General features: G+C 37.0%; 1 protein-coding gene across 1 annotated transcript; it reads right to left on the minus strand.

Annotated features, from left to right (window-relative positions):
• Positions 1–1,614: 1,614 nt before the first annotated feature.
• LOC142351330 (uncharacterized) lies at positions 1,615–26,773 on the minus strand. The gene is made up of 4 exons (XM_075403411.1): positions 26,046–26,773; positions 24,853–25,302; positions 8,235–8,497; positions 1,615–2,808 (listed from the first exon to the last, which is right to left on the minus strand). The coding sequence occupies exons 1-4, from the start codon at positions 26,414–26,416 to the stop codon at positions 1,949–1,951; spliced, it is 1,944 nt and encodes a 647-aa protein (XP_075259526.1). The 5' UTR covers positions 26,417–26,773; the 3' UTR covers positions 1,615–1,948.
• Positions 26,774–27,939: the final 1,166 nt, after the last annotated feature.

A 27,939-nucleotide genomic window follows, 5' to 3' on the forward strand; every position in this document is an offset into this window, starting at 1 on the left:
TACGACTCGAAGAGCAATACTGGTGGAGCAAATTTCTTGACCGGTAATTTTCTTGGAGTGTATTTGAGTCACGAAGTGAAATGCGTGAAAAATTTTTAGTTCAATTTGCTGAAAAGCGGAAAGAAGAGAGAGTGGTCTGCTGTTCATGTCGCATTTCTGAAAAAGAATAAAATAGGTGTGAAAAAAGTTTCGCTTAGCGAGAGATATTTTATCACGTGCAGCGTTGCATTGTTTATCCAAACTATTAATAGAGCGTCTTGAATTATTTTTGACCATGTGAAGCAAAAAAAAGAATGTTTTAGATTCAATTTTGAGCTATTATTACTACTTTGCCTCGTTAAACGGTTTTTAACAGTTTTTGTATGATTTAAATAATTTTCATTTTGAATAGCTGTTTTTGTTTAAGATAAATTTTAAGAAATTTAAAGCTGTTTTGTTTAAGAAATTTTAGGCCCCATTTTTGTTTTCTATTTTTCTTATTTCTTCCGAATTAATCTTTTGTTTAATCTTTAGCTTAGAGCAACTTTGTAGGTTTTGCTCCCAGGGTGTGCCGTTGAAGTGTAAACAGAGAAATTTTCACTGAAAAAAATGATACGAAGTTCTCATTTTTTTATATTTATTAGTGGTTGCATTTTAGTTACTTAATATGCAAGGTTTTGAGTCGATGAATGTGTTAACAAGAGCAGTGATAAAAAACTTTTTTTGTCGAATAGTGGATGAAAGGTCGCATATGTATAATTTTGAGTTCTTTAACGTTCTTTTGACATTTTCCTTCATTTTTCCCTTTCCTCGATTTTCTTTTTTTGTTGGTTTTGCTGTCAAATGATAGTCAGTTGTTCTGTTTGTTGGATGAAAACTAACAGTATCGCAAGGTTTTTTGTCAATAGTTGCATTGGAGTAGCAATTTGTAAAGAAATGTTTATTAGATGCCTTATCAGTTTGTTGTCCAATACTTTTCCATTGTTAACTTGACTCTTATTGTTTATAAATTTCTGGTATAACTACTATTTAATAAGCTCTTTATGTCAGATAGGGTTGTCGATTTTGTACGTCGGGTCGTTTCCGGAATTATTCAGGCTATGTTTTTTTAATTCGTTTGACCTTTTGATCACGTTTATCATTTTACTTAAGTCTTGATTTTCACGTTTGACTCGTGACTAAGCTCACTCATTGTTTCAACTGAACATATTTCAATTTTTTTACTGATTGAACTACGTAATGTAGTGAATATGATCAAAGTCAAACGAGCAGAGTCGAAAGAAACGCGATAAACACGTAAAGGAGAGTCATTAGGCTATAGTGGACTATGTTAACAAATTTCATTAATGCGATTGCTAGCTGGCATTAGCATTATGCTTATTAGTCTTAGGGTAGGGAGCTGAATTAAGTATAATTTTAGAATCTAACCGAATATGCAGAGTTTGTACAGCAGATAAGAACACTTTGACACTAAGAGAAGTTCGGTCAATTTCTATCTCGGCTATTTTCCGGCAATTTGCCCGCAATGTTTATTTTTACGTTCAGCATTTAGCGCTGCTATTCACAAGAATTGACGACCAAATTTCCAACTTCAGCAACAGTTTCCACGGTCAATATTGGATTTTGTTGAAAAGCTGTCCTTAAAAGCCTCAAAATTATAAGAAATCGGTTTAGAAACTAATGTATCAAATTATGTACTAGTCATTACCTGGTGTACTAGTCATTACTAGTCATTTTTGTATAGTTGGGTAAACAAAGTGTTAAACTGAAACTACTTTTGCTGAGCTTTATATTGAAATTGAACAAGATACATTAGAAAATGAAGAAAAACTTGTGTCACTTTGGTCGGATATGAAAAGTTCAACGATTTAGCATTTTCAAACCTTTTCGTGTACGTTTTTCGAAATGCCGTTTTTTAATCACATTTGCTCGTTGATTTAATTAATAGAAAAGTTGTTCATATCTGTTCTCAAGTTGCCGTTGTTCCTTGAAGTGGAATTATCAAATTTAAAGGCTCTTGCCTGTTTGCGTTCGGCTTTTGAGTCTGTTGTCTGTTTTTTCGTTCGTTCAAAATACTGATCATGATTCTTGCACCCGCTAACGCAGCCGAAACTAAAATAATGCCGGCTAGGATAACAACATTTCTCTGTGAAAAGAAAGTCCAATTTGTGAACAAGCTGGCGGAAAAGGTCCACGTGAAACATAAATAAGGCGTGATTACAAATCGAATGGCTTTTTCAAATATACACGCATCCATAATGAAGTAAATTAGAATTGTAATTGACACTAGTGTGAGAATTAAAGTGGCGGACAGGTCTTGGCTCAGGTAGTAAATATCTCCATTGCTCATTAGCAAATCTAAAGTTAAGAGCGACTCAATTAAAGACATTGTAAACAACGCAGCGATTCCGTTCTGACACGTAATTTTGATGAAACACATTTCAATGTAGAAACTTTCCTGGAAAGCATTGAAATGTTTCAGCATGTTTGAGGATACGACAATCAGAGCCATTAAAAATGCCCAGAATTGTAAACCCAATAGCCACAAACTAGCATATGGAATATGTCTGTCCCAAGTAAATATCCACAGAATCTGTGCAATTATACCAAATGTGACCTCGCCGAACAGAAGTGCTGATAAAGTTGTAGGAATTGGTCGGAAGCAGCTAATTCGGTCTGTTGAGGCTTGAAATGTTAACGCGACAGCCCAAACAACCCACGTTAAGTTCCATATATGGATGAAGACGTAGACTATGTAACCAGGGGAGCTGGGGTCTAGGAGGGTTCGCGGGATGGCGACTGTTTGTTGGTAGCCTCTCTCAAAAACACCTGATAAAAAACGGTTTGATTGGTGAGCTGGCTTAATAAGGAAGTATTGTATATTGCTCAATTCAAAGCTTCTTAGAAGATTTTCTTTTGTTATGCTCGATGTGTTTTGCAATGTCCACAGTTTGAAAGGGTTTCACAGAATATGTTCTCAAAGCTGTTGACGAGTCAGTCAGAATCTTGTTTACGATGATAGTAATGCGTATACTGCTTGTATTTCAAAAGTTATACCTCTGCACATATAAGTATTTTTTGCCAAAATTTTGTCTAAAATTTTGTACCGAAATAATGTCATGAAACGCTGATAAGATTTCCATAACCCCCTGTTTCTTAACTGCAAACACATTTGCATAAATTGTCTTTTTGAAGAGAAAACATCATTGTATGGCAAACAATCAAATGAAAATTGCGACCCCCTAATCAAATTAGAATGATTATCTGGCACTATTTTTAAAACCTTCTAAACTTGCAATATCTTCAATTATAACAACATATCTCGCATAGATGTAAAATTTTTAAGCGGGAGTTAGCAAGAGGAGTATGAGATAGGACAAATGTTTTATAAGTTTTCTTGATTGTGGCAAGGTTTTTTTTAACTCAAGTGACGTTTTTTGCTCCAGTAAAGTGAAGCAGACTGGAAAAAAATATGTCGGATTAAAAAGCTAATAAAAAATAACTACAAGACACATTGCTGAAATATTTTTTTCACTCATGGCGGTAAAGAATATAAACAATTTTATAAAAAATTTATTTTATTTGGTCATTCAGATGAAAAAGAACAACAAAAGTTTGTTAGGTAACAACAAACGTTTATTTCTTTCCAATTTTCATCCGCTGTTTTGTACTTCGATCTTCAGTTATTTTTACTCCCCGCAAATTGGGTGAGAAAAAGTTCTTGTAAAAGTTATCAATATTTTTATGAAACTACTTTCTTTCACATTTTCTCAACATATAGTTTATTTAGACGAATTTGATAAATTGATGCACTATAGCTGTTTTGCTATACGGCTGGAATCGATACTGATTTTATACAATTTATTTCGTGCATAAAGTTAATTTTTAAAAATCAGGGTTATTAATGAGAAATGGAACGTTTAATTTTATAGTAGGCAAAACAAGGCGGCTCAGTAATGTGCGATCGCACATAAGGTTCCGAGAAGGTTGAAAGAAGTTTCATTGTCTAAACAAAAGACTAGACCTAGAACGGACTATGAGTGAATTCAGAAAACCATCTCCAAAAAAAATCAGATAAAAAACAGAAAATCAAAGTTAAAATGCCGCATGTGAACAAAAAACCACCAACGAGAAAGGGAAATTTAGTTAAAACAACAAAAAACTAGATCTCCAGTGAACTATGAATGTATTGAAAAAAACCATTTAGAAAAAATCCTATCCGAAGAATCAAATGAACAGTAAATATCGAAGTGAAATTGCGGCCTGTGAACAAAAAATCACTAGCGAGAAGGCGAATTTTTGTCCAAACACCGTTTTCTCACTCAACTATAGAACTAGAGTGAAAAAATTTCACGCCGCAAAAGTTCTCGCTTTTTTGCCCCACTTTATGTTTCAGCGTGACCAAAACCACTACTCCAATTTGACTTCAAAAGTCATGAAAATGTGTGAACAGATCTTTAAAAAAACCGCGCCCCAATACGATTCAAATTCTTTGAAGCGTAAGAACTCAAGATCACCGCAATATAGCTCCACTCAGCTGATAGCTTCACCGCTATAAAAAAAATTATAACCTTCCGATGTATCCCATAGAAATTGATTGTGATGCAGGGAATAAAATAGGAATTTTACTATCAGTTTTTACTTAGAAATGTTCATTAGATCACATAGTCAGAACTTTGGTCAAATTAAAGTAATCTTCATAAAAAGTTATATGGTTCACTCCAGAACAATATGACACTCAGATTATGAGATTCATTTCAGGTTTTTTTCTAATGCTTAAGGGCAACCGAACAGCAAAAAAAACGATAGAAATTGAGCTATATCTGACTATGCAATAACTTGTTAGGGTATTCAGTTATGATAATAAAGATACGATCCTAAAGTTGAAAGATCTATATCCTAAGAAAAACAAGCAAATTGGTATGTTTTCAAATAATCTTGTATCTGAAGCCCTTAAATTCAGTGCCATGAAATTTCTTCGATATTGTTTTGGGGCATAAAACTATGTTTACTCTCTCCACACTAATACACCAACGAACATTTTTGTTTATGTGCTGAAACATTTGACAGATTCGAAATGAGTGTTTTGATCAATATATTGAAACAGTTACAGCGGACTATTTTTGCCAGCGTACGAGCCATCCGTTTTGACTATCAGGATATAGGAGACAGAAAAACTCAAGAACAATTCAATGCGGCGTACGAGCATTCGTTTAGAACAAATTCAAGAGACCATAGATTGGAACAAGGGTGATGTGCGTTCGCACATAAATTTCTGAACCCGCTAACCCATATTTTGGCATAATTGTCTACCAAATTAGGAATAGATAGAAAACCCCAAAAATTCAAGTATTTTTCAAAAAAATGGTAAAATATCGCCTTCAACATAAATAAGAGTAAAAAATCTTCAGAAGAGTAAAAAATGCTGCATTAAATTGATGAGATATGCCGATACTAAGAAAGTGAGCGAAGACGAACGGCAAAATCAAACAGCAACAACAAACATTAATTACATCAAAAAATTTTTGTCCGTTTTAATAAACAAAACTTAATAACAAAGTCAAATTAGCGTCAGATAAAACTGAAACTAAACAAAATAACTTGTTATTAACCAAGAAAAAATGGTTATTCACCAGTTCATAATAAGGCTTGGTACCCATTAGACAAAAAAGAACAGAAACTTTAAAGTTAGAAAATTCTCTTTAAAACATTTAATTAATTTCAAAAACAATTAATTTCAAAGTAACGAAAACCATTAGGAATCAACTAAAATAACCCGTAGGTTTACAGTTAACAATGCTTCTATAGACATGAATTAGGAACTCTTGGTATTCAATTTTTTATGCAGCTACAAAAAGAACAAGAAATAGACAACAAACTAAAAATCAATTAAAACTATCCAGAAAATGTTTTGGAAGCCGTAAAGCCATACTTTGGCCCCTAAAATATGTTCGATTGCACCTTCGTCGAACAACAATAATGTTTTATGTGGCCGCTCATTAATGAAAATAAGCAACAATTAGACAGAAAAGAAAAAAAGAGCAAAATTATGTAATACTTGTTTTTCGAAAAAAAATTATTTCCAAAGACATAAAAGCAATCAATTACAAAATGAAAAGCTTGAATAGGTTGGTCCCTTTTTCCAAAGGAAGCCACTGAGACCTTCAATTATCCAGAATTTGGCTTATGTCTACAAAAAGAACGTCAAACATGACAAAATACTAATAGTAATTTACATTTTTTGTGAAAAACCCGTAGCTAAGCCTGTAAAGTCATAACGAATTCTTCAAAAACATTAGATTTTGTGACACCAATTTCTTTTGACACCTTTCCCTGACAAAAATATGTCACCTTTAACCTTTAATTAACGAGACCAGGTAACAAACAGACAATAAAAGGAACAAAATTGCGAAGTTGAAATGTTTTTTTTTTCATTTTGGAAAACAATTGTTTTCAAAGTCATGACAGCCATTATCTATCTTCTAATATCAAAAAATAGGCTCATCTACTCTTCCAAGAAAAGCCAGTCAATCGGAAATTAAATACGACTAAAAAGACAAAGTAAAAACGACAGTTAGACACAAAATTTAAAAAAAATTCAATTAAAGTCTTCGAGAAAGTACTGTCGAAGCGGTAAAGAACCACAATCTATATCTTTAAGGATTTAAATATTATCAAATGTGGGTTTTTTGCACGCGAAAAATGTGATATATGAACTGACAATAACGTGATAATTTGACAAAACTAGAAAACAAAAAAATTGGGCAAATACCTGAAAATTGAAAGAAAAATTGTGAAATCTAGTAGTATCAAAGCCAGAACACCATAACTCAAGGCGTAAAACCACAATAAAGACTGAATTTGAATTCAGCAGAAAGAAGGAGCATTCTTTAATTGCTGACACTAAGCTACAAAATGACCAACTTAAGAGAAAAATTGAGGCAAAGTTCAATAAGCCATTTTTTATTTAAAAATCAAATATTTTAAAAGTCAAAACAACCATAAGCTTTCAAGCAATCAACTAGATAAATTACCTTTGAGGTAATTAGGAAGCCAATAGGAATTATCACTAGTGAGCTTTGATTTGAAATGTTCTGTTATTTAATTAATATAAAAAAGATCAAATTTTTTATAAAAAACCGACTGACGACAATCCGAATTTTTTTTGGACTGTAACGGTCCAAGATTGGTACAGAACTAATGCTGATTGTCCATAGGAGTAATTAATTATTGGAATGTCGTTGATACAGATATTTTGTTAGTTAAAAAATCAAAAATTAATGCTGCGTTTTTGATAATCAACGAATAAAGTTAGCAAAAAACGGCAAAGTTTTATTTACAGAGCACTCTCAACAGAAGTTGAAGTGGAATTAGCCCCCTTTTTAGTCTACAAAGATTGTGTTAGTGGTGTTTGGGTGTGCAATTCCTGCGAATTTAATCAGAGCGGACAAAAGAAACTTATTTCGTGCTGTTTTTTTTTTAAAAGTCTGAGTTTTGTGAAATATTTAGCCGGAATTTGTGACAAAAAAAATTCAATGAAAATAGCCGACAATATATTTTGTTTTTAAACGTAAAATCAATTCCATTTATCATTCTATACGGTCCAAATATCATTCAATACGGTCTACTAAGGCAAGGCCATGACCCGAGAGGCAAGGCCGGTGTCAGGACAATTTACCCAATTCCGTTTTACCCAATGCCATTATACCCAATGCCATTATACCCAAAGCCATCTTACCCAACCTGCCATTTTACCCAATGCCAAATTACCCAGTTTACCCTATTGCTAAATTAACCAGAACGACCATTTAGCCGACTATAAAATAAATGGCCCGTGGGACTTGATATGAAATTATCACAACCGAACATGGGATTAGCCGAATATATAATTAGATGGCCCGTGGGACTTGATATGAAACTATCACAACCGAACATGGGATTATAATGTCCACAAATATTTAAAAAATCATCCTTGAAATAGTGACTGCTAATTTGTAATCGGATAATTGAACGAAAAGATCAAAGAGCATTGGGTAAGTTGGCATTGGGTAAAATCTAAAATTTGGCGGAATTTGGTTTCTCCGGAATTTTTATTCCAAAACCGGACAACAGCTTGTAGCTTGGAACTTGAGTATAATATGTACTAATGGAAAATTCATGCTAGCGTAAATTAGTAAGCAACTGAAGCGTTTGTCGCAAAATTTCAGAATCGTTTGGGACAGATTAAGGATGTTTTGCAAGATGACATTACTTACCAAACTGTGCCTGTCCGACCACAAACAAAACCGTAAACAGAGCCAACACCAGGTAAGTTGCAAATAAACAACCAATCAACACCCTCTGGCCAATAGACGTACTCCTCTTCTGTTTTTGCTTCTCGCCTCTCGGCAATGCCAACAACTGCTGATTGGCCAATGGGTGGGACGTTCGGTGGAAAGACGAGTTACGAAAAGATGGGTTCGGCAGTCGTGCTCCAACTAACCTCGGATCTCGTTGTCCTCGAAGCTGAGTTTGCAAACTGAAAAGTAAATTGTTCTGATAAATTTCTTCCTCTTGGTCTAATATTTGTTGTAATTGTTTTGTTGTAATATGGCGGTTCAGACTTCCGAAATAGTTCATATTAGCTTCCATAATTGGCGGCAGCCTTCGGGCATAGTATATGTTACTATCTTTATCCGACATACTTCGACGGTTTTTAGCCGTGGTTAAGTCATAACTTATTTGTTGTTCTAAATTCATGTTTAGAAAAGAGCTACAGAAATATTGAATTGTAACTAGTTTAGTATTAATTTTAACAGGTATAATTAGCTCAATTTGGCTAAAACGTCGTTTTAACAAGTTCAATGGTCTTGTTATACTGCTCAATTAGTTAATTGGTTAGATGACTAATCCACTGATTTGATTTTCGCATGCAGTTTAAGAATTTATGAATGAGTTTCTCCGTTTTTTAATTAACAATTTGTAATTGTAGCTCTTTTTTCAGCTTGGCACTCAGCGTGAGTGATACTTAGTTGTAGACGAAGACGCTAATTGAGAATGACTTAAACTAGCTTCTATTATTTTGTGAAAAAAAGTATTGTTTTGTTTGCGGAAAACTAAACCAAATTGTTATAGCTCATATTACGTTGACAGGTGATTTATAACACGTTAACGTAAAAAAATTAACGTAATTGTCCTGTAAAAACTTTTCGTAAAATCTTTGACAAAATTTTGGTGTTTTCAATTTCTCAGCTGCTGGAGGAAAATGTGACTATTTTGTTGTCATTGAAGTATAGCTAAGAAAGTTTACATAACGTAATTGAAAAATTTGAAAACAAATCGGCCTTCATCGCAACCCTATCACTTTTTACTATGTTTCGTAAAATTTAAGTGAGAATAATGGCAAGTCTAACGGCAAGAACCCATTAACTTATCAGTCTTTCTCATAGGATTGTTAACTGTTTCAGACTAGGAAAATTTCTGGAGCAAATGCTCATTCAGATGTTTTTTTTGCTAATTAGGGCTTGACAAATTATTCTATGTGACAACGCAACGAAACAGAAAACAAACAAAGCCAAAGCTATGACCGATTTTAAGCCTTAAGTTGGCATATGTCACATTAATACTCACAAATAAAAATAACTGAAGCGTGAAAAACTTTTAAACAATTGAAAAAACATTCATTTGATTTAGCTAGCAATGCAAAAGTTAAAAAGGCATTTTAGAAAATAAAAGGAACAAATTGAAACTATTTTATATAAGCAGAAAGTGCTAGAAGCATTTCAAAACAAAAATTAAATTTGATTTGTGGTTTTTGTCAATTTTTTTAAAAGGAGTTTTTGTACAATTGTTCTTTGATCGCGCAAAACTTTTGATTTAAAGACATTACCATCATTACCATAGCGTGAGACCATCTGAAACACTTTTTCAAAAACTTTTGGAATTGTCATTTTTTACACTGAAAGTTTAAATTGAGAAATTAGTAAATACAACGAGAAATTGAGAAATTAGTAAATAATAAGAAACCAGTATAGAGATAATGAGGACTTTTCTATAAGTCTACGTAGGAGCACAAAACATGATTCGAAATTTTGAGATATGATCCTTAGATGCTGCCGCCAAGTTCACTTAAACACATCTTTAAAAAAGTGCTCACCCTAAATGGGCTAAAATGGATATTGATCTCCCTAGCTACTCTTAATTTTTCTTTATGAAAGGTTCTGCTAACAGATCAGGCTACAAATTTTTTCTCATTAGCGTTACCTTACGCGGTGCTTCTGGCTAGGGTTTTTGGTTTTTAAAAAGCCTAAAAACCCTCTACAGTGAATTGAACTTCTAATGAAAATTTTCCAAACAATAAACCTGAAAATAATTTCATGAAGACTTATTGTCAATTAAAAAAATTGAACCATAGACTGGCGATTCTTTATTAAATTTTTAAGAAATAATTTAAAGAAAGGTAATTTTCTATTGTGAGATTGATTTTCACGGTAAATACAGTCTTCTGGTTAAGTAAATTGCTTCTGGTTAACAAATAGTCTTCTACTTTTTTTGCCGTGACCAAATGATAAAGAAACGACTATTTAACTTGATGAGTAAAAAAAATTAACGATGCATCCATGTTACTGAGCACACACTTCTTAAATGTTATCAGAAAGTGCCAGGACAAAACTTTTATAACTTTGTCGATATCTCAGTTTGAACTAAAAGTCGATGTCTTTTAAGTGAATAAAAACAGATTGATCAGAAAATCAAAACAGTGTACGCTCTTAAATTTGAACGTAATTTTTCCAACATTTGAATTTCAAATTGGTAAGAATCTTTCAATATGAAACTTGAATTTAGAAAAACAACTTTTTATTTCTTTTTTTAAAATTCTTCCTATATTCACACAGAGATTTGCAACAATCATCGATTTTCAAAATAGAGATTAAAATTCGGTAAATGGTTTTTAATCAGGAAACCCATGAAAAGTTTGTGGAGGTGTTGAAGTATTTGATGCAAACAATTGCGATGAAAAGACGCAGAGGTTTGATCGAAAGTGCCAATCTTTTTAGTTTTGGGAAAATAGCAACTTTAAATTTCAGCAGCTTGTAGTAGCGAAAAATCTCAATACTGATCTTTCAAAGTCTATTTTGAAAAGTTTTCTTAGTGTTTAATAGAAAGTTGACAAACTTTTCCTTACAATCATCAATTTTGCTCCTCAAATTTTGAAAGGTCTTCGTTAAAAAAGTTGTTTGTCAATTATCATCTATTTTTAGCCGCCTCTATTGTTTCATTAGAAGACATTTATTAGCGTTTTTCCGGATCTCATATTTCAAGATATTGAATCATCAACGGTTCAACCATAGTTTTTGCTTTCTTTTGGAACTGGTTGATAAATTTAACTTAACTGTTTGTTTACTAAAAACTGTAATTTTTGATCACTTTAAGGAAAATGTCTTCGATATTATGCATATCATTCAGAGCTTTGCGAGAAGGTACATCAGAATAATTGATAAAATTATAGAGACAAGTCGAGAAGCTGCAAGCTAGGGTTGAAAAATGATGGCTCAAATTACAACAATTTCTCGTGTTATTTTTTCTTTCAATTGGGTTCTACTAAGGAGATGTTTATGTACGCATTTCATTTTTTTGTTATTAGGTTTTAGGAAAATTTTTTTGTCCTTATGATCAGAAATTGTTAGAAAACACCCTTTTGTTGAAAAGACGAATTTTTCTTGTCGACATCACAAAGAGAAGACCTATAAAGAAATTTAAAATTGAGGGTAGACACATGAAAGAGATTTTTCTTTAGAACTTAAAAAGTGGGATACACCCAGGAGTCATAACTCACACAGCTCTCCGAAGTAAAATGAATGCTGCTTTTATCAATTTTTTTATTGTTTTTTAATAACAATTAATCACTGAAATGATATGATTTTCAGTGAATGGGAAAAAGCCTCTCAAATTGGATATGTTTTTGCAAAAATATTAGTTTTGGCTCTTGTTTTCACTCGGGGCGTAAAGTTAGCAAGTTTTTCTAACAAAAAAATCACGTACTAACAAGTTTTTTGTACAGAAGGAAATTTGAATAATTATTTCACTTTAAACTCCTTCGTCAAATCACCATAAATGCAGAAAAATTAACTGTTGAAAATTTTATTCTGAAGAAATACAAAAAAATGATTTTCTTTTATAATAAGCTGCTTTGATGGACGTAAATTTCATAAAGTAGTGAATTTATGTAGTGAAAGGTTTTGGCTGTCATCTTCTATACCAATAGGGTGATTTCAATTTTCCGTTTTAAGCACCATTTTTTTGCTGCAGTTCTCTATTAAAACAAATGTTAACTGACTGTAAAGTTCTTGAATTTTTGATATCAAATCACCTGCAAGCAATTTAGTTAGGAAATAGCTGAAGCCAGCGAAAACTAAGCAAAAAATGTTTCCCTACTGCAACTTTTTGATTATTATTAGTCTATTTTCCCATCAAAATTTTATTAATTGAGATTTAATATTGTTGTTCTTGAAAATCAGTGCGCGTTTAAAAGTTTTTAATGAAAAACTAGACGAAAAATTTTCATGGAAATTGGCACTGTTTTCAGCTCGCTCACACTTCAAAAAGTTGTTTTTCCCCGAAATTTGTTTTTTCGTGGCTTAACTTGCAATATTTGTCAGTTTGATCCATTTCTCTCTAAAACTGTTAATTTAAAATTCAACGGAAACGATTAACACACACTTGGCGAGAGAGCAAACTTTTTCAATTTTATCGAGCATCACAACAAAAATATAAGATTTCAACCTCTTTCACAAAGCAGTTGTTCTAAAATTGATGTAAACTTTTTTGCGGAGCACAAATAGAATAATCACATTTTTTTCTCTCACTCTATATGCAGACGAGATTTGTTTCTTGCTAACAGAGCTACCAGAAAACTTACTGATATTAAGGAATTATGTCCCACCAACTGATTGAAACTGAGGGAGGATTTCAGAACTGAGGGAGAACCTCAAGAGAAACTGAGGGAGAAAATTCACCAAGTCTGACAAGCTAAAAATCCGTGTCTGATCTAGTAAGCGCAAATTTTATCATATAAGTTGTTATCAGAGTTTAAACAATAAAAACCCTAGTATGAAGAACTTTAATCTAATAATTTGTTTCACAAGATTTATCAAGGTAAAAAAATACGGTGGATTCTAATAATAATTTATTTGTTTAACATTTTCTGTCTTCGTAAAAATACTTACTAAGCTTTTTAGCATATATTACACAAAAAACTATGTTGGGTCATACCAAGCAGACCATAAATGCTATAGGCCAGACAGAGGGTGAAATGCAGAAGACCAAAATTCTTTCCATACCATTGAGTTCGGTTGCACCGAACCCCCTGTCTGCGACCCTAACGGCTCTGGCCAATACATGTCTTGGGTCGCAGACCACTTCATCATTAGTGATGTTATATGTAGAACTAAAATCGTTGGTAAGGAGGTTCAGGACGTAACTGACGAACAAAATTCACCTATCTTTCTAGTTTCCTTTGAACAATTTTTGTGTTTGCAAGCGTAAAAAATTGGTACGAAATATTATTTGGGGGTTAAACTTTGGCGACTGACTCTCCTATCGTCCGTTATTTCTACGACCAACAAATTGTCAGAAAATTCAGGCGTTCTAGTGTGATCATTCCTAGTCCAGAAAACCAAACAAAACGTAAGAAATTTTTGGTATGTCTGATTTTTTGCCGAAGAAATCGCAGGTATGTTTTGTTTAATCGCCCCTATTTTTCATACGAAAACTTGAGTTTCTAGTGTAGTTATAGGTCATGGAAGTGTTCTATTTGCAGAATTTTTGAAGGTATTTCTTGGATAAAAATTTTCCGGCAAAATGTGAAACTTTTGAAACTTTTCTTCAGCTTGTTGACAAAACAGAACATATGTGAGCTTTTTATTTAATTTCAGTTTTTATTATATAACAGACTTGTTGAACAATGATAGGGATTCAGCTTGTTAATTCAGAATCACGGAGCATTGCTATGATCATGCGACAAGAAGTACTTAGGCCGTGTTCTTATGATTTCTTGGTGTAGAATGTGAAAATTAGAACTTGTTAAAGATTTTACTAACCTTGTCAACCAGAATGTTGATGTTAAATTGAGCAACAAAGGGAATACTAACGGGAATTCAAATAACGATTGAAACTGAACAATTACTTTCACAAGCATTGTTAAAGACAAAAGCCTAGAAACACATTGTGAAGCATTAAACAAAAGACAAACAAAAAGATGATCAAATTGAACTCGGACCTATTATTCCATTGTTCTGGCGCTATAAATACGGTGGATTTTGCACATCAATTTCAGACCACAGCTTTTCGAATCTAAAATCTTGATTCTAATTTAACTCATTTATTTGCCAACTTGTTATTCTCCGCGGTAATAGTCTTCCTTAAAACTCGGTTTTTCTAAGGTCTTAGAACTATTCGATGGAGTCGGTGTAGACTCAGAGGTCGAATAAAGAATTAGAACATAATAAGGAACTCTTTGGGGAAAAATACACTTGGTAAAATTCAGTTCTGACTAGGGTTAAGATCTGTGGTAACTTCGCATCATTAGTTATAGGTTCTATGATTTCTATAGAGTAAGATTTGGCATTGAACTCAAATTAACATAAATAATTTAGGAATATAGAAGTGGCTTACAGGGATCAATCTTAAATAGCTTAAGTTAAGAGCTCCTTGGACTTGACCGAGGAAAGAGTAATTGTAGTTACCCACAAGACGAGTGTTTCTGAGAGTATTGATCGCTGTGCTCCTCTGGAGACTGAAATAGTGAAGTAGGACTAACCCATGTAGTATGGATGGGCGAACCAAGTAGACAATTAACACGGTCTGCACTAACCCTGAAGTACCTGATGGGCAATAGATCTTACGTTCATGATTTTCAAGTGGTTGATACTCGTCTGGTTGGGTTGTGGAGTGAACACCGACGATCGTCTCTTCATCTTCAAATTAGTAATTCCTAAGTCCATAGATTGATCTCTCAATAGAACTCAATTGTATTGGGAACTTGGTATACTTCCCAATCATAGCGCCACCTATTTTGTAGTTAATTAGTTTCTCCACACAATTAGATCGTAGACGAGGCGCTCAATATTGAATCAAGTTCTTGGAACTATTGCCTCGAAACTTGAACCTTAAGAGTAGCAGGAGGGCCTGGTATAATCCTCTCTTTCAATTAAGAGAATAGCTTTTTGAAATTACCACTTCTCTAATTTTTTTTAAAATAGTGATCTTCAAGTATTCAAAATTGTTGGGATTTGGATAGGGAACTCCCCCACCCCGTGTTTTCAAATTCTACGTTGGCGACCACAGAAAGATTAATAATGACTTAAATGCTAATAATCCTTTAAAGCAAAGTTAAAATAGGACAAAAATAATAATAAAAGTAACTCCGCGGTTAACGCGAACGCCGTTTACAATACAGCGAGATGGACCCAAACGCTAACAATGCAAATGTCAACAATGCCAACGCGAATGACGGTGGACAGCGAGTTGTAGTTGCGCCCCCACCACTGACCCCCTTGCGATACCCTAGTAAAGACTTTGATTGTTTCGAACGATGGATCAGACATTTTGAGGCAATGTCGTTGGCCAACAACTGGAATGACGAGCGGCAAAGACAAGTTCTCCCTACTTGTTTAAACAACTACGCTTTAGACGAGTACAACTTACCAAATTACTTCTTTCAACAGGTGCAAGGGCACCCCGCCCCAACAATTGAACGTGTCTTGAACGCCCTCAATAATAGGATTTGCGACTTCCCGAACGCCAGAAGTGCACGAACGGAGTTCAAAAACCTACAGCAGAACGAAAGTGAAAGCATTCAGGAGTTCTCTAGACGAGTAAGGAAGTTGGGCGAAGCGGCAAATGCACAACTGAATCCCGCTGGGAGACAGGAGGCCAATAAAGATGCTTTCATCGACGGATTGATTGATAGTGAAATCAGGTACACTCTCCTAAAGGAAGATCCTGACACCTTCAACGCTTCAACTCAAAGAGCCATAGCCTTAGAGGCTATCTCCAAAGTCGAAAACGCTCGATACCGACCTAGGAGAACAGGACATGTACGATGGACTCAAGGGGAAGACGATGACTGTGGGAGAAAAGCCGACATACGAGATCTTTCAACTAACTTGGGCATTAGCATGAGCGAAATCATGGACAACCAGACGAGATACTTCGGCAAACTTTTGGAACAACAAGAACGCCATACTCAGATCATGGAGCGCCTTCTGGACACCCAAAATCGATTTCTCACGGAGTCTCTACCACCTGGACGGATTTCGAGGAGCCCTGCGGGAGTGGATCGGAACACCAACGTTCAATGCTATCATTGTCAAGACTGGGGGCACTTCGCCAATAAATGCCCAAGGAAGAATGGATCAAGCAAAAAGTCAAACGATGCTACCACAGACAACTAACCTGTAGTCAAAATGATTCTCCAACGAGCCCAAAGACATACAAATTTTAACAATGCGAGCATAGAGGCAACCAAAGGAAATTTTGGCCCCACAGTTTATGTTGATGCCAAACTAAATAGAAAAGTTCACCGTGCTTTGTTGGACACAGGAAGCAACGTCAATATAATGTCAGAACGAGCATATAAACTCTACTCACCTCCAATGCTTCTAAATGACTTCAACTATACTGTACTATCGGCAACAAACGACCCATTTCGAATCTTGGGGAAATTCACAGGAATCTTGGCGTTTGGGCCTGGGATGGTCGTTCAGACCGAATTTCTTGTGACTCCTGACACCAATGTACCACTAATTCTTGGGACACCGATACTTCAAGAAAACCAAATGTCAATTGATTTCCAGGCACGACAACTGATGATGGGAACAGAGAGCAGCTCTGTTAACTTAACTTTTTTATGGAAGTCTGACCAGTCGGGGCAGGTAAAAGTTTGTGGAGCTGAAAACGAACAACAGGATGAGGATTCAACAACAGACAACTCCATTGGAGACACCCGAAGAGCGAAAGAACAGAATTCTCCTGACATAAAGGAAATCTGCCAGCTGGTAAAAACAGAAGCCAACTCAAAAAACGGACTTCGGATTCTGGCCACTGTTTCTGCTTTCCGGGATGTTTTTGCTCTACACGACTCGGAGCTGGGCCGAACTCACCTTGTTGAACACGACGTAGATACTGGAAAATCGGGACCCATAAAGCTAGCACCCTATCGTCTAGCACCTGGGAAAATGTCAATTGTGAAAAGTGAGATTGAAGACATGCTTACTCGGGGCATAATACGACCATCGAATAGCCCCTACAGTGCGCCTATTGTTCTGGTGACGAAGAAAGATGGAAGCAACCGCATGTGCGTAGATTTCAGAAAACTCAACGATGTCACAAGAAAAGATGCATTCCCACTTCCTCAGATAGATCAAATCGTCGATCATTTTCATGGTGCAAAGGTGTTCTCGAGTTTGGACCTTGCCTCTGGATACTGGCAGGTTCCTCTCTCCTAAGCAGCAATTCCCAAAACAGCTTTCGTGACACCAGATGGAGGCCACTTTGAGTTTCTGAGGTTGCCATTTGGACTATGTAATGCCCCAGAAACGTTTCAACGATTGATGAATGCCATCTTCAGAGAGTACCTCTACAACTTCGTCCTTATCTTTTTGGATGACGTTCTGGTTTTCAGCAATTCAATAGATGAACATGAGGAACACTTGCGACTGGTATTTGAAGCGTTGAGAGCAGCAAACTTAAAACTAAAACCAAAGAAATGTAAGCTGTACCAGGAATCGGTTACATATCTTGGATACAAACTCAGCGCAGATGGAATTTCCCCCGATGAAGGAAAAATAAGAGCACTCAGAGAGTGGAAGCGACCGGAGAACATAACCGAAGTTCGCTCCTTTGTTGGTTTCTGCAGCTACTGCAGACGGTTCGTCAAAGACTTCGCAGGAATTGCCAGACCTCTACACGAGATAACAACGAAAAACAGACGCTTTAGTTGGACACTCGATTGCCAGAAGGCGTTTGAAAAATTGAAGGCAGCAATGATCGAGTCTACGATCCTCGCTCACCCTGATTATCAATCTCCCTTCGTTTTGGACACAGATGCAAGTGATAATAGCTTGGGTGCAGTACTTTCCAATGTAATCAACGGCGTTGAGCACCCTGTCGCATTTGCTAGCCGAGTTTTGACGTCCGCAGAAAGTAAATACTCTACAACAAAACGTGAAGCGCTTGCTGTAATCCAAGCTATGAAATGGTTCAAGCCGTACTTGTGGGGTACAAAGTTTGTATTGCGAACAGATCATGCTTCTCTGCAATGGCTCTTCAGACAAAACAATGACGGTATGATCTTTCGGATGCTCTAAAAGCTTCAAGAATTTGATTTTCAAGTGGTTCATCGGCCAAGAGAAAAACATGGAAACGCAGATGGCCTATCTCGACAAAGTAGCAAGACGCCAGAACTCTCCGTAGAGGAACAAAAACAACTCTTTGGCGACTGCCCGGCCGCAGAAACCTTGGACGACGCATTAGGACACATTCAAATGGTATCTTCTTCAGAATGTGAAAACGAACAAAACGACGAAAAATTAAAACGATTTCAAAATGGAGCGGCAAGGATGTTAACGTTTGTCAGGCCCGAACTTGACGATGGAACAATGGAATGGGACGAGGTGGAAAACGATTCAACAACTCAAGAAAAACTTTTGAGTGAACCAGACGAACCACTAATATATGAGATGAGTTACCGCAAACTTATTGATACTTTACCGAACCACAGTGACTTTATCGAAACATCCTCATCAGAATGGTCGGATGATGCCGATAGCGGATCACACAAGTTTCCATGTAAATCTACCTGGTAAAGCATTGGGAAGGTTCGACTCACGGAAGCAGCCACAACTATGAATTATGATTCAACAGACACAAACAAGATGAGCCTTATTATAGAGGAAGGAAGAGAAATTGCGAGAGAGAAACAGATGGAAGATCCCACATTGAACTTGATTTTTAGTTGGGCCGATGCACAGACGAAACCAACCCAACCGTCATTGGGAAAACTTAGAGTCAAAAGATCGAAAACTCAACAATTCGTCAATTTATTCTGCCTACGAGCTTACGGGACTACGTCTTGGACCAACTTCATGACTCGAAGATCAGCGGTGGGCATTTTGCTTTTCAGAAGACGCTGGACAGAGCACGTCAGCGATTTTGGTGGCCCAAAATGAGAAGAGACATAGAGCTGAAATGCGAAAGCTGTCTAGTTTGTCAAGCACGATCGACCGCAGGCAAGAAAAGAAAAGCGCCACTACAAACTTTTGACGTAGGGATTCGATTCAATGAGATCCCAGCTGACATCTTGGGACCAGTTACTAAGACGAAACCGACTGGCTATAAGTACGTTCTTGTACTCACCGACTTCTTCACCAAATATGTTGTCAGTGTACCCCTAGAGTCAACCACAGCAGAAGCTGTTGTCAAAGCACTGGTTGAACATTGGATTTTGTTGTTTGGCACACCCGACTCCGTTAATACAGACCAAGGAACAAACTTTTGCAGCGAATTGATTTTGGAGTTGTGCAAACTCCTGGCAATTGATATAACAAGGACTTCAGCCTATCATCCGCAGGGAAATGGAATGGTGGAGAGGCATAACAGAGTGATAGCCGATGTCATTTCTAAGTACTGCTCTGCAAATCCTCACACATGGGATGAAATGTTACCATATCTCAGCTTCGTTTATAACACAACCGTACATCGGACGACAGGACACACACCCTTCAGTTTAGTGTTCGGCCAAGAGTGCAGATATCCAATAGGTCTGTTTTTGCCAAAAGCACCAGGACAAAAGATAAGGAAGTATGAGTTTACTAGATGGTTGGAAGAACAATTCACAGAGGCGCACATGAACGCAAGAGAAACACTCGGTTGCAACCAAGAGCGACAAAAAGATATCTATCAGAAAGATGTGTTCGGTGACGCTTACAAGGCTGGTGACAAAGTATGGCTCATTGCTCCTCATAAGACAAAGTCAAGGAAATTTTTTCTTCCGTGGGATGGCCCATATACAATCCTCGATAAAATTTCGGAACTCCACTACAAAATTGCGAAAAGCCTCAACAATGGGAAATGGCAGATAGTACATTATAACCGACTGAAACCAGCTGAAACCAAGAGGGAGTCGACCAACAACGGATATTAACGCGGCCTACCCCAGGCAGACTGCGTCCAATTAACAGGCTCATCAAAGAAGACGATGAGGATCGGCCGCACCAACAAATCATTGCTACATCAGTTGAACACAGGAGAGGTCCAAGGCGACCGGAACCCTATAAGTGGATGGATGAAGATGAAGACTACTTCTACGATTTGTTTAACGAGGGAAACAGAAGGAGAGTACAAAGCTCAATGAACAAAGGAATGGTAGAATCAGAAGAAGCCCTCGAATCAAACCCGTCTGATATGACGAATCCAAACCCAGAAGAACAATCAAATTCATTGGTGCCAAACAGTAGCCCACCGGCAGAGCAGCAAATGGAAGCAATGACCCGCTTTGTTCCTAACACATTGACACCGGAGAAAGCGCCTACCCCAGAAATGACTGAGTCAAATCGCCCCCACAAACTGAAAGCAATTAAGCGAAACACATCTAACGTGCGTCTAGAGCCATTAAACCTTGATGCCACCAACAGCAATGGAGGACGACCCAAAAGGACCAAGAAATATCCAAAACGGTATGGAATTGACGACGAATAAACTTGAACATTATTAAAGTCATAGAAATTTTCAAGCTTGAATTAATATAAATTCAAAACTCTTTCTCATAAAGCACTACAGTCAGGGTTTAACATTTTTCTAACGTGAAACACAAAGAGGGAAATTCAAAATTGAATCCTTGTCCTAAACAACCAACACGTCATGAAATTAGAAAAAAAAGTGGTAAAGGAAAAACTTTCACGCTATACAGTACAAAAGGGAAACCATTAATAAGCAAATTTTTATAGTGGTCAAAAAGGCTTAAGTTAACGCTTATATACCAGCAACAGAGAAATTTGGTTGATGCAACCAAACTTCCCTGAAAAAAAAAATAAAATCCCCCTTCAAAATAATAATAACTTCCCATCCGTAATTGGTGCAGGAATAGAATTAGATTACCCTATTTAGATGTCGTGGTGCTACTTATTATTACTGCTGTTATCTTGGATGGCCATGGCAGACCACCAAACCCAATCTAGTGTAGCTTTTATACCAAAAACTCCTATTGCACTAGCTGATTCGATTGATATTATCGAAATTGCCATTCCCTTTCCACAAGTGCTGGACTTGAATTGGGATGCTATAGGCAACTTCTCACAAACACTTGCCAAGGTGGAAAGACAAGTTTGGGCGGAATCATCGGAGGGTTTCTATAAGAGCAAGAAACTGAATGGAATGCTTGAGCACAGTCAAGATTTGTTGATTGATAACATCAAGCGTCAGATTCTGGACCTTAACCGAGAAAGAGCAACTCTCATATCTGATGTGAAAGCTTTTGTTAACTCCACCCAAGAAAGGAACAGACGATCGGTAACACTTTTTGCAATGGGTGCTGCAGCTGCCTTGGTGTTGGAACCGATGGAAAAGAAAATAGCCTGCAAACTGCTATCAATCTTTCACCTTCGCCACGATTCGGAATACAAGATGAGCAAAATCAAAACCCAGCTTTATCAGAACAAGCACACTCTTCTCAACCTATCAGGTTCGACCAAAACTGCAGTGCATATCCTCGCTGATGAAAACAGTAGACGACAACGAAATTTCGCAGAGGTACTGAACTATACATCTGCCAATTTTGTGATGCTTGAGAGAGCAGTGCATCATCTGCGACGAGACATGGAGGAAGCAAAACGAGCACAAGTCTGCGATCATAAGCGAAGCGATGTCTTCACCTTCTTTTTCAAAACTAAAAACGTGCTGAACAACGTCTCTTTCTCCCTATTGTCGGTTCAATCAGAAATTGAAACATATAAAGTTGAGTTGAAGGAATACAGCAATAAATTGAGAGAAGCCTTCCAGAAGATGGCTGGTGGGAAACTTCCCTCTCGGCTCGTTCAACCAGATACTCTCCGATGAGTTTTGGCTCAACAACAACTCAATGGCAAGTTTAGATCCTTCCCAAATGAACATCTTACCCTCTACTACGAACTGGAACTACTACGCAACGTTTATGTCGGAGAACATGGAATTCTTCTTAAACTAGAGATACCGTTATTCAACCAGAACGCAGTTTACGGAGTCTTCGAAGGAATACCATTACCCCAACCAATCGGGAACTCAAGCACAGCTTCTACACTAACCCTCAAAAACAAACTAGTTGCTCTTTAAGACGCCTCCACGACCTTTGCCGAGGTCGATAAAGGATACTATTACTCCTGCCGAGGATCAAGGAGGCTTCGACTTTGCCCCACACCTCTGGCTGTTACCCGCAATCAACAGTCCGGCTGCTTGCTCAGCCTATTCATTGGACACGAGGCTGTAGCCCTGCAAAACTGTAATTACGATGTTATCCATCTTCCCGCCATACCAACTGCAACTTATTTGGCCTTATGATTCCCTCTTTTTGATGACGGCTGCAAATCCTAATTATTGGTTGCTAAACAGGACACAAAATCAAATGCGAAGCAACAAAGTGCAAGGATGTCGGAGCTGCCTGGTACAACCACCTTGCGAAGGGCGGATCGAAGTTTCGCTCGGGGGTTCAATGCTTTATCCTTCAGCTAATATGTGCCCACACGAAACCGGCTTAATTATCAATGTAGAGGCTCCTCCTTTACTCAAAAAGGCGCTCACAATACCTCTCCCACCACAGATCGAACAAAAACCAGACGGCGATCGAGCCAATTACCAAAGGAGACTATTGGAACACGTTACATTTGGAATTCAGCAGAAACCAACGCTGGAAGTTAATGAACACTCCATCGAAAAACTATTGAAAAACTTCGACATCGACAGTGCGGAATTTCCCAAGAAGAGCACTTTGTCATACGTGGCCAATATACTTGGATTTACCGCCTTCCTCCTTTTGATGATTTTAGTCGTTTTAATCATTATTTGGGCAGTCAAGGAAAACAAAATCGTGTTCATTGGGGCCAAGAGGAAGCCCAACAACCGAAGAAACCCAACAATTAGCAACGAAGAATTGAAGGACTTTTCAATTCATGAGTTGCCATTGGTCCCTCAAATTGAACTACTAAGCCGAGTCAGAGAACAAAATAGACTGGAAATTTCAAGCTCATAGTGCTCATAGAATATGATTAACTATTCGCTTAAACCATGCTTACTTGCTGAAAATCTTTTAATGATCTTGACATCTATTGGGGAGAATAGTTAGGTCCGAGAGGGAAGTGTAGAATGTGAAAATTAGAACTTTTTAAAGATTTTACTAACCTTGTCAACCAGAGTGTTGATGTTAAATTGGGCAACAAAGGGAATACTAACGGGAATTCAAAGAACGATTGAAACTGAACAATTACCTTCACAAGCATTGTTAAAGACAAAAGCCTAGAAACACATTGTGAAGCATTAAACAAAAAACATACAAAAAGATGATCAAATTGAACTCGGACCTATTATTCCATTGTTCTGGCGCTATAAAAACGGTTGATTTTGCACATCAATTTCAGACCACCACAGCTTTTCGAATCTAAAATCTTGATTCTAATTTAACTCATTTATTTGCCAACTTGTTATTCTCCGCGGTAATAGTTTTCCTTAAAACTCGGTTTTTCTAAGGTCTTAGAACTATTCGATGGAGTCGGTGTAGAACTCTTTGGGGAATAATACACTTGGTAAAATTCAGTTCTGACTAGGGTTAAGATCTGTGGTAACTTCGCATCTTTAGTTATAGGTTCTATGATTTCTATAGAGTAAGATTTGGCATTGAACTCAAATTAACATAACTAATTTAGGAATATAGAAGTGTCTTACAGGGATCAATCTTAAATAGGTTAAATTAAGAGCTCCTTGGACTTGACCGAGGAAAGAGTAATTGTAGTTACCCACAAGACGAGTGTTTCTGAGAGTATTGATCGCTGTGCTCCTCTGGAGACTGAAATAGTGAAGTAGGACTAACCCATGTAGTATGGATGGGCAAACCAAGTAGACAATTAACACGGTCTGCAGTAACCCTGAAGTACCTGATGGGCAATAGATCTTACGTTCATGATTTTCAAGTGGTTGATACTCGTCTGGTTGGGTTGTGGAGTGAACACCGACGATCGTCTCTTCATCTTCAAATTAGTAATTCCCAAGTCCACAGATTGATCTCTCAATAGAACTCAATTGTATTGGGAACTTGGTATACTTCCCAATCATAGCGCCACCTATTTTGTAGTTAATTAGTTTCTCCACACAATTAGATCGTAGACGAGGCGCTCAATATTGAATCAAATTCTTGGAACTATTGCCTCTAAACTTGAACCTAAAGAGTAGCAGGAGGGCCTGGTATAACCCTCTCTTTCAATTAAGAGAATAGCTTTGTGAAGTTACCACTTCTCTATTTTTTTTTAAAACAGTGATCTTCAAGTATTCAAAATTGTTGGGATTTGGATAGGGAACTCCCCCACCCCGTGTTTTCAAATTCTACACTTGGGGTTTAATACCGAACATACCGATGGATTTGTTACGATTGAAAACGAAAGTAAGAACGATTGTGTACGTCTCAGATCAAACATACCGACAACCTCTTACGTTCGAAAACCGAATATGCCGACGATTTACTAGTTTGAAAAACTAGTAAAGTACTGTAAGTGTTTTTCGTCGTTTTTGTCTAATTTAAGTTTCTGGACTAGGGTATTTTTGGGTTATTGTTTGACGAGCTACTTTCCTCTTGTCAGTTATTTTTACGTTCATCACCTTGAATACCGATCAAATGCTGGTCTGGGTCCACTTTGAAGCTTGCTGGGTGGAATTGCCAGACTCAATCTGTTCAATCCAGTGGCTACATTGCTCATACCACTCACTCCACTCTCTAACGAGTGCTGTGTCTTGAATGAGGGCGCTGGCTGTGAGAACATTCTAGAAAAACTTGGTCTCCTGTCAAAGCCACCAGGAGATAGTAATGGGTTCCTCATATCGAATGAGTACCCACTTCGCCTGTTTAGGGCTGAGCCATCACTTGGGTCACTTAGCTCACTCGTGCCAGTTGTCCGGGATGTGGGAAAGGACGGGGCCCCTTCATGTGGGTGTTCCTCGTCTGTGGGAGAATCTCGGGTCTGAGCAGAGGACAAGTTTGTCAGTCCAATTTGTTCAACGTTTTCAGATGGTCCTAGGCCAATACCAGAAAGCCTGAAGAACTCACGTGACCTGAAAATGTTGCTCGATATGCAATTCTAATTTTTTGCAAATTTCACAAAAGCTCCTACCATATCTGAACATCATAGTTTAGGATCATCATAATTTGAGATGCCAAATTCGTATGAGGAATAAATGAAAACATCCGAAAAACAATGAAATATAGGGTTTTTGTGCGCGGGCCGGTTTTCGCGGCGAATCCGCGAAGCGCGCCCACCGGCCTGCCAGGGGCAACTTAAAATACGGGTATCCGAAAATTTTTCGGCCTACTTGACCTCATTTTCAAAATTCGGCTTGCTTGCCTATCGGCTTGCTTGACCGCCACCATTAAATATAGTTCCGAAAAATTAGTATTCGAACAATTTTTACAATGATAATGGTGGTATAATTGATTTGTCACCCCCTACTTAGCACAAATTGGAAAAAACCAATAACTTTTTCTATAAACCCCACCAAATTGTTTTCAAAGATCATTTCATGTCTTTTCGCGCTAGTGAAACCGTATAGTGATGCGCAAATTCAAACATTTCAACATCTTTAGAGTTTCATTTTTTTAAAATCACAACTGAAATTATTGTATAAAAGAGCAAAAAAAGATCAGAATTTAGTACTGTGATAGCTGTTTCATCTCACGGCAAAATTGTCAGGCTCCTTGGGTCACTATGAGTTTGCCAAGAGGAGTAGTAGAATTCCTTCTTATGAGCAAGATATGTAGTTAAAACTGTTTTTCATAGAAAAAAGTAGAGACTACGTACGAGCGATGCGCTTTTATATTCCCAATCGGAATTGAGGTAGGCGGAGAAAATTGACTCCGAGGGGGCAATTCTCCTAAGTTCACCGCACCACCAATTCTTTCTCCTATTTGTACAACTCCACCCGCAGGACCACCCACCACATTTCCACCACCTCCACCCAGAGCCACCAGGTGATTCGATTTCACCACCCCAACTCCACCTGCCGATAAGTCGACAGAGTTGCCTCCGGAATCACTGGAGTTTTCACCCACGCTTCGGTCCAGTTCGGATAACTGGCTGAGGCGATCTTCGCTCAAACTGTTTCGAAGAGTGGCCGTCATTTGGGTGTTCGATTGCGAGCTGAGCTCTTCAATTGCCGACAAACGACTCATTTTTGGTATTATTTTCCTTCAAAAAAGCAATTTTCAAGTTGCAGTTATAAATATGCCAGGAAAGATCGTCAAAGAGATCTAATTTTCCTTATCTAGTTTTCACTGCTTTATTTTTTTCTCGATCAGTGCATAGTAATGATTAATGCTAGTTTTAGAATATAAATTTTGTTGTTCTGTGAGCTATTATAAATCGCTTTTAATCATGTAACGGCTCGAGCTTTATAACTCGAACTAACTTGTGTAAAAATGTTATATATTAGCTTGTGGTTGATTAGTTATGAAGTGCGTGCCACCAATTTTTCTCGTGGTTCTTAATCACAATTACAAAATTAGTTTTTGAACATTTTTAGCATTGCTTAGCTCTTTTATTGGTTCATGTTTGTAAAATCTTTCGTTTGGATTAAGACTTCTATTCATGGCTTTTTTGACAAGTTTCTTCGCCGCTGGCTAGCCTTAAATAAGCATAGATAGAGAGTCAATTTGCGTGACAGCGTTGAAAACAGTCGTTAAGTTTTATTATCAAAACTACACAAGCAGCAAAAAAGTGAACTCTATAAACTTTCTCATGCAGGTGTGTTAACGAGAACGTGCACTTGAATGATGTATAGCCATGTAGAAATTGATAGTAATAAAAAACTCAATCTCGTTTCCATTTTTTAACGCGACTCAATTAATATGGATAATTTTTACTGAGAAAAAAACAACGACCAAAGCAGAGGTAGGTTTCACCTAGCTGATTTACGTTTAAGCAAAAACTCACAGATATCAAATCTATAAATGATCTACATTTTGGTTCACTGATGTTTCAGAATTTAATCTGTAAATAAACCGGTATTTTATTAGATCGACTGGCAATCAATTCTGGCAACGGAGAGGAAAAGCCACAAACGACAACTGGCTCAGCTAACTGGGGAGGCTGAATGAATAGAAACATTGTCGTTTAGCATCCTTGATATTTGGGTCATATACTGCTTTTAGCATTACGAGACAAAATAATGACTGGTACTTCATGTTTTTACTGTATTATCATATCAAGCAAATCTTCCCGGCTTTTAAATTTGGTGCATCAATTAAAAAAGAAAACAATGAGACAGTCATTTGATAACTGTCGTTACTAAGTATTATAAACTTTTGTGGTATTATAACTGCTACACAAACTTTTACGCAACTTTTGGATCTTCAATCAACAATTCAGATAAACCTCATTTTGTTTGCAATATGTAAAACTTTTTATGGTCATTTAGTGATGTAGTGACTGATTAATTAGTTTGTTACATCAATAAAAATAAGATTCAAAACGGTTCACATTTCAAGAACGAGGGAGAACAAACAAGAGAAAAACTAAGCTATGATAAAAATTTCGAAAATTAATGGTAAGGTGGAAAAGAGGTTACATGGAGAATTACTCAGTATGAGGCAGTCACATATCTTTGTGCTACCTGACGCAATTGTGATGAGATGTTCTTTTTATGTGGACATCATGATTCCGCCAATTTGCAGCGCAATAACCCCCAGCCATGTAT

The sequence above is a fragment of the Convolutriloba macropyga genome, chromosome 1, assembly GCF_964194025.1.
Source record: "Convolutriloba macropyga chromosome 1, txConMacr16.3, whole genome shotgun sequence".
Lineage (NCBI taxonomy): Eukaryota > Metazoa > Xenacoelomorpha > Acoela > Convolutidae > Convolutriloba > Convolutriloba macropyga.

Coding starts and splice junctions, on each gene's coding strand:
- LOC142351330 (XM_075403411.1), bottom strand. CDS start 26,416: ATGAGTCGTTTGTCGGCAATTGAAGAGCTCAGCTCGCAATCGAACACC. Junction 8,498..24,852: donor GCATTTGATCGGTATTCAAG/GTGATGAACGTA, acceptor TTTACTTTTCAG/TTTGCAAACTCAGCTTCGAG. Junction 2,809..8,234: donor GGTCGGACAGGCACAGTTTG/GTAAGTAATGTC, acceptor GTTTTTTATCAG/GTGTTTTTGAGAGAGGCTAC.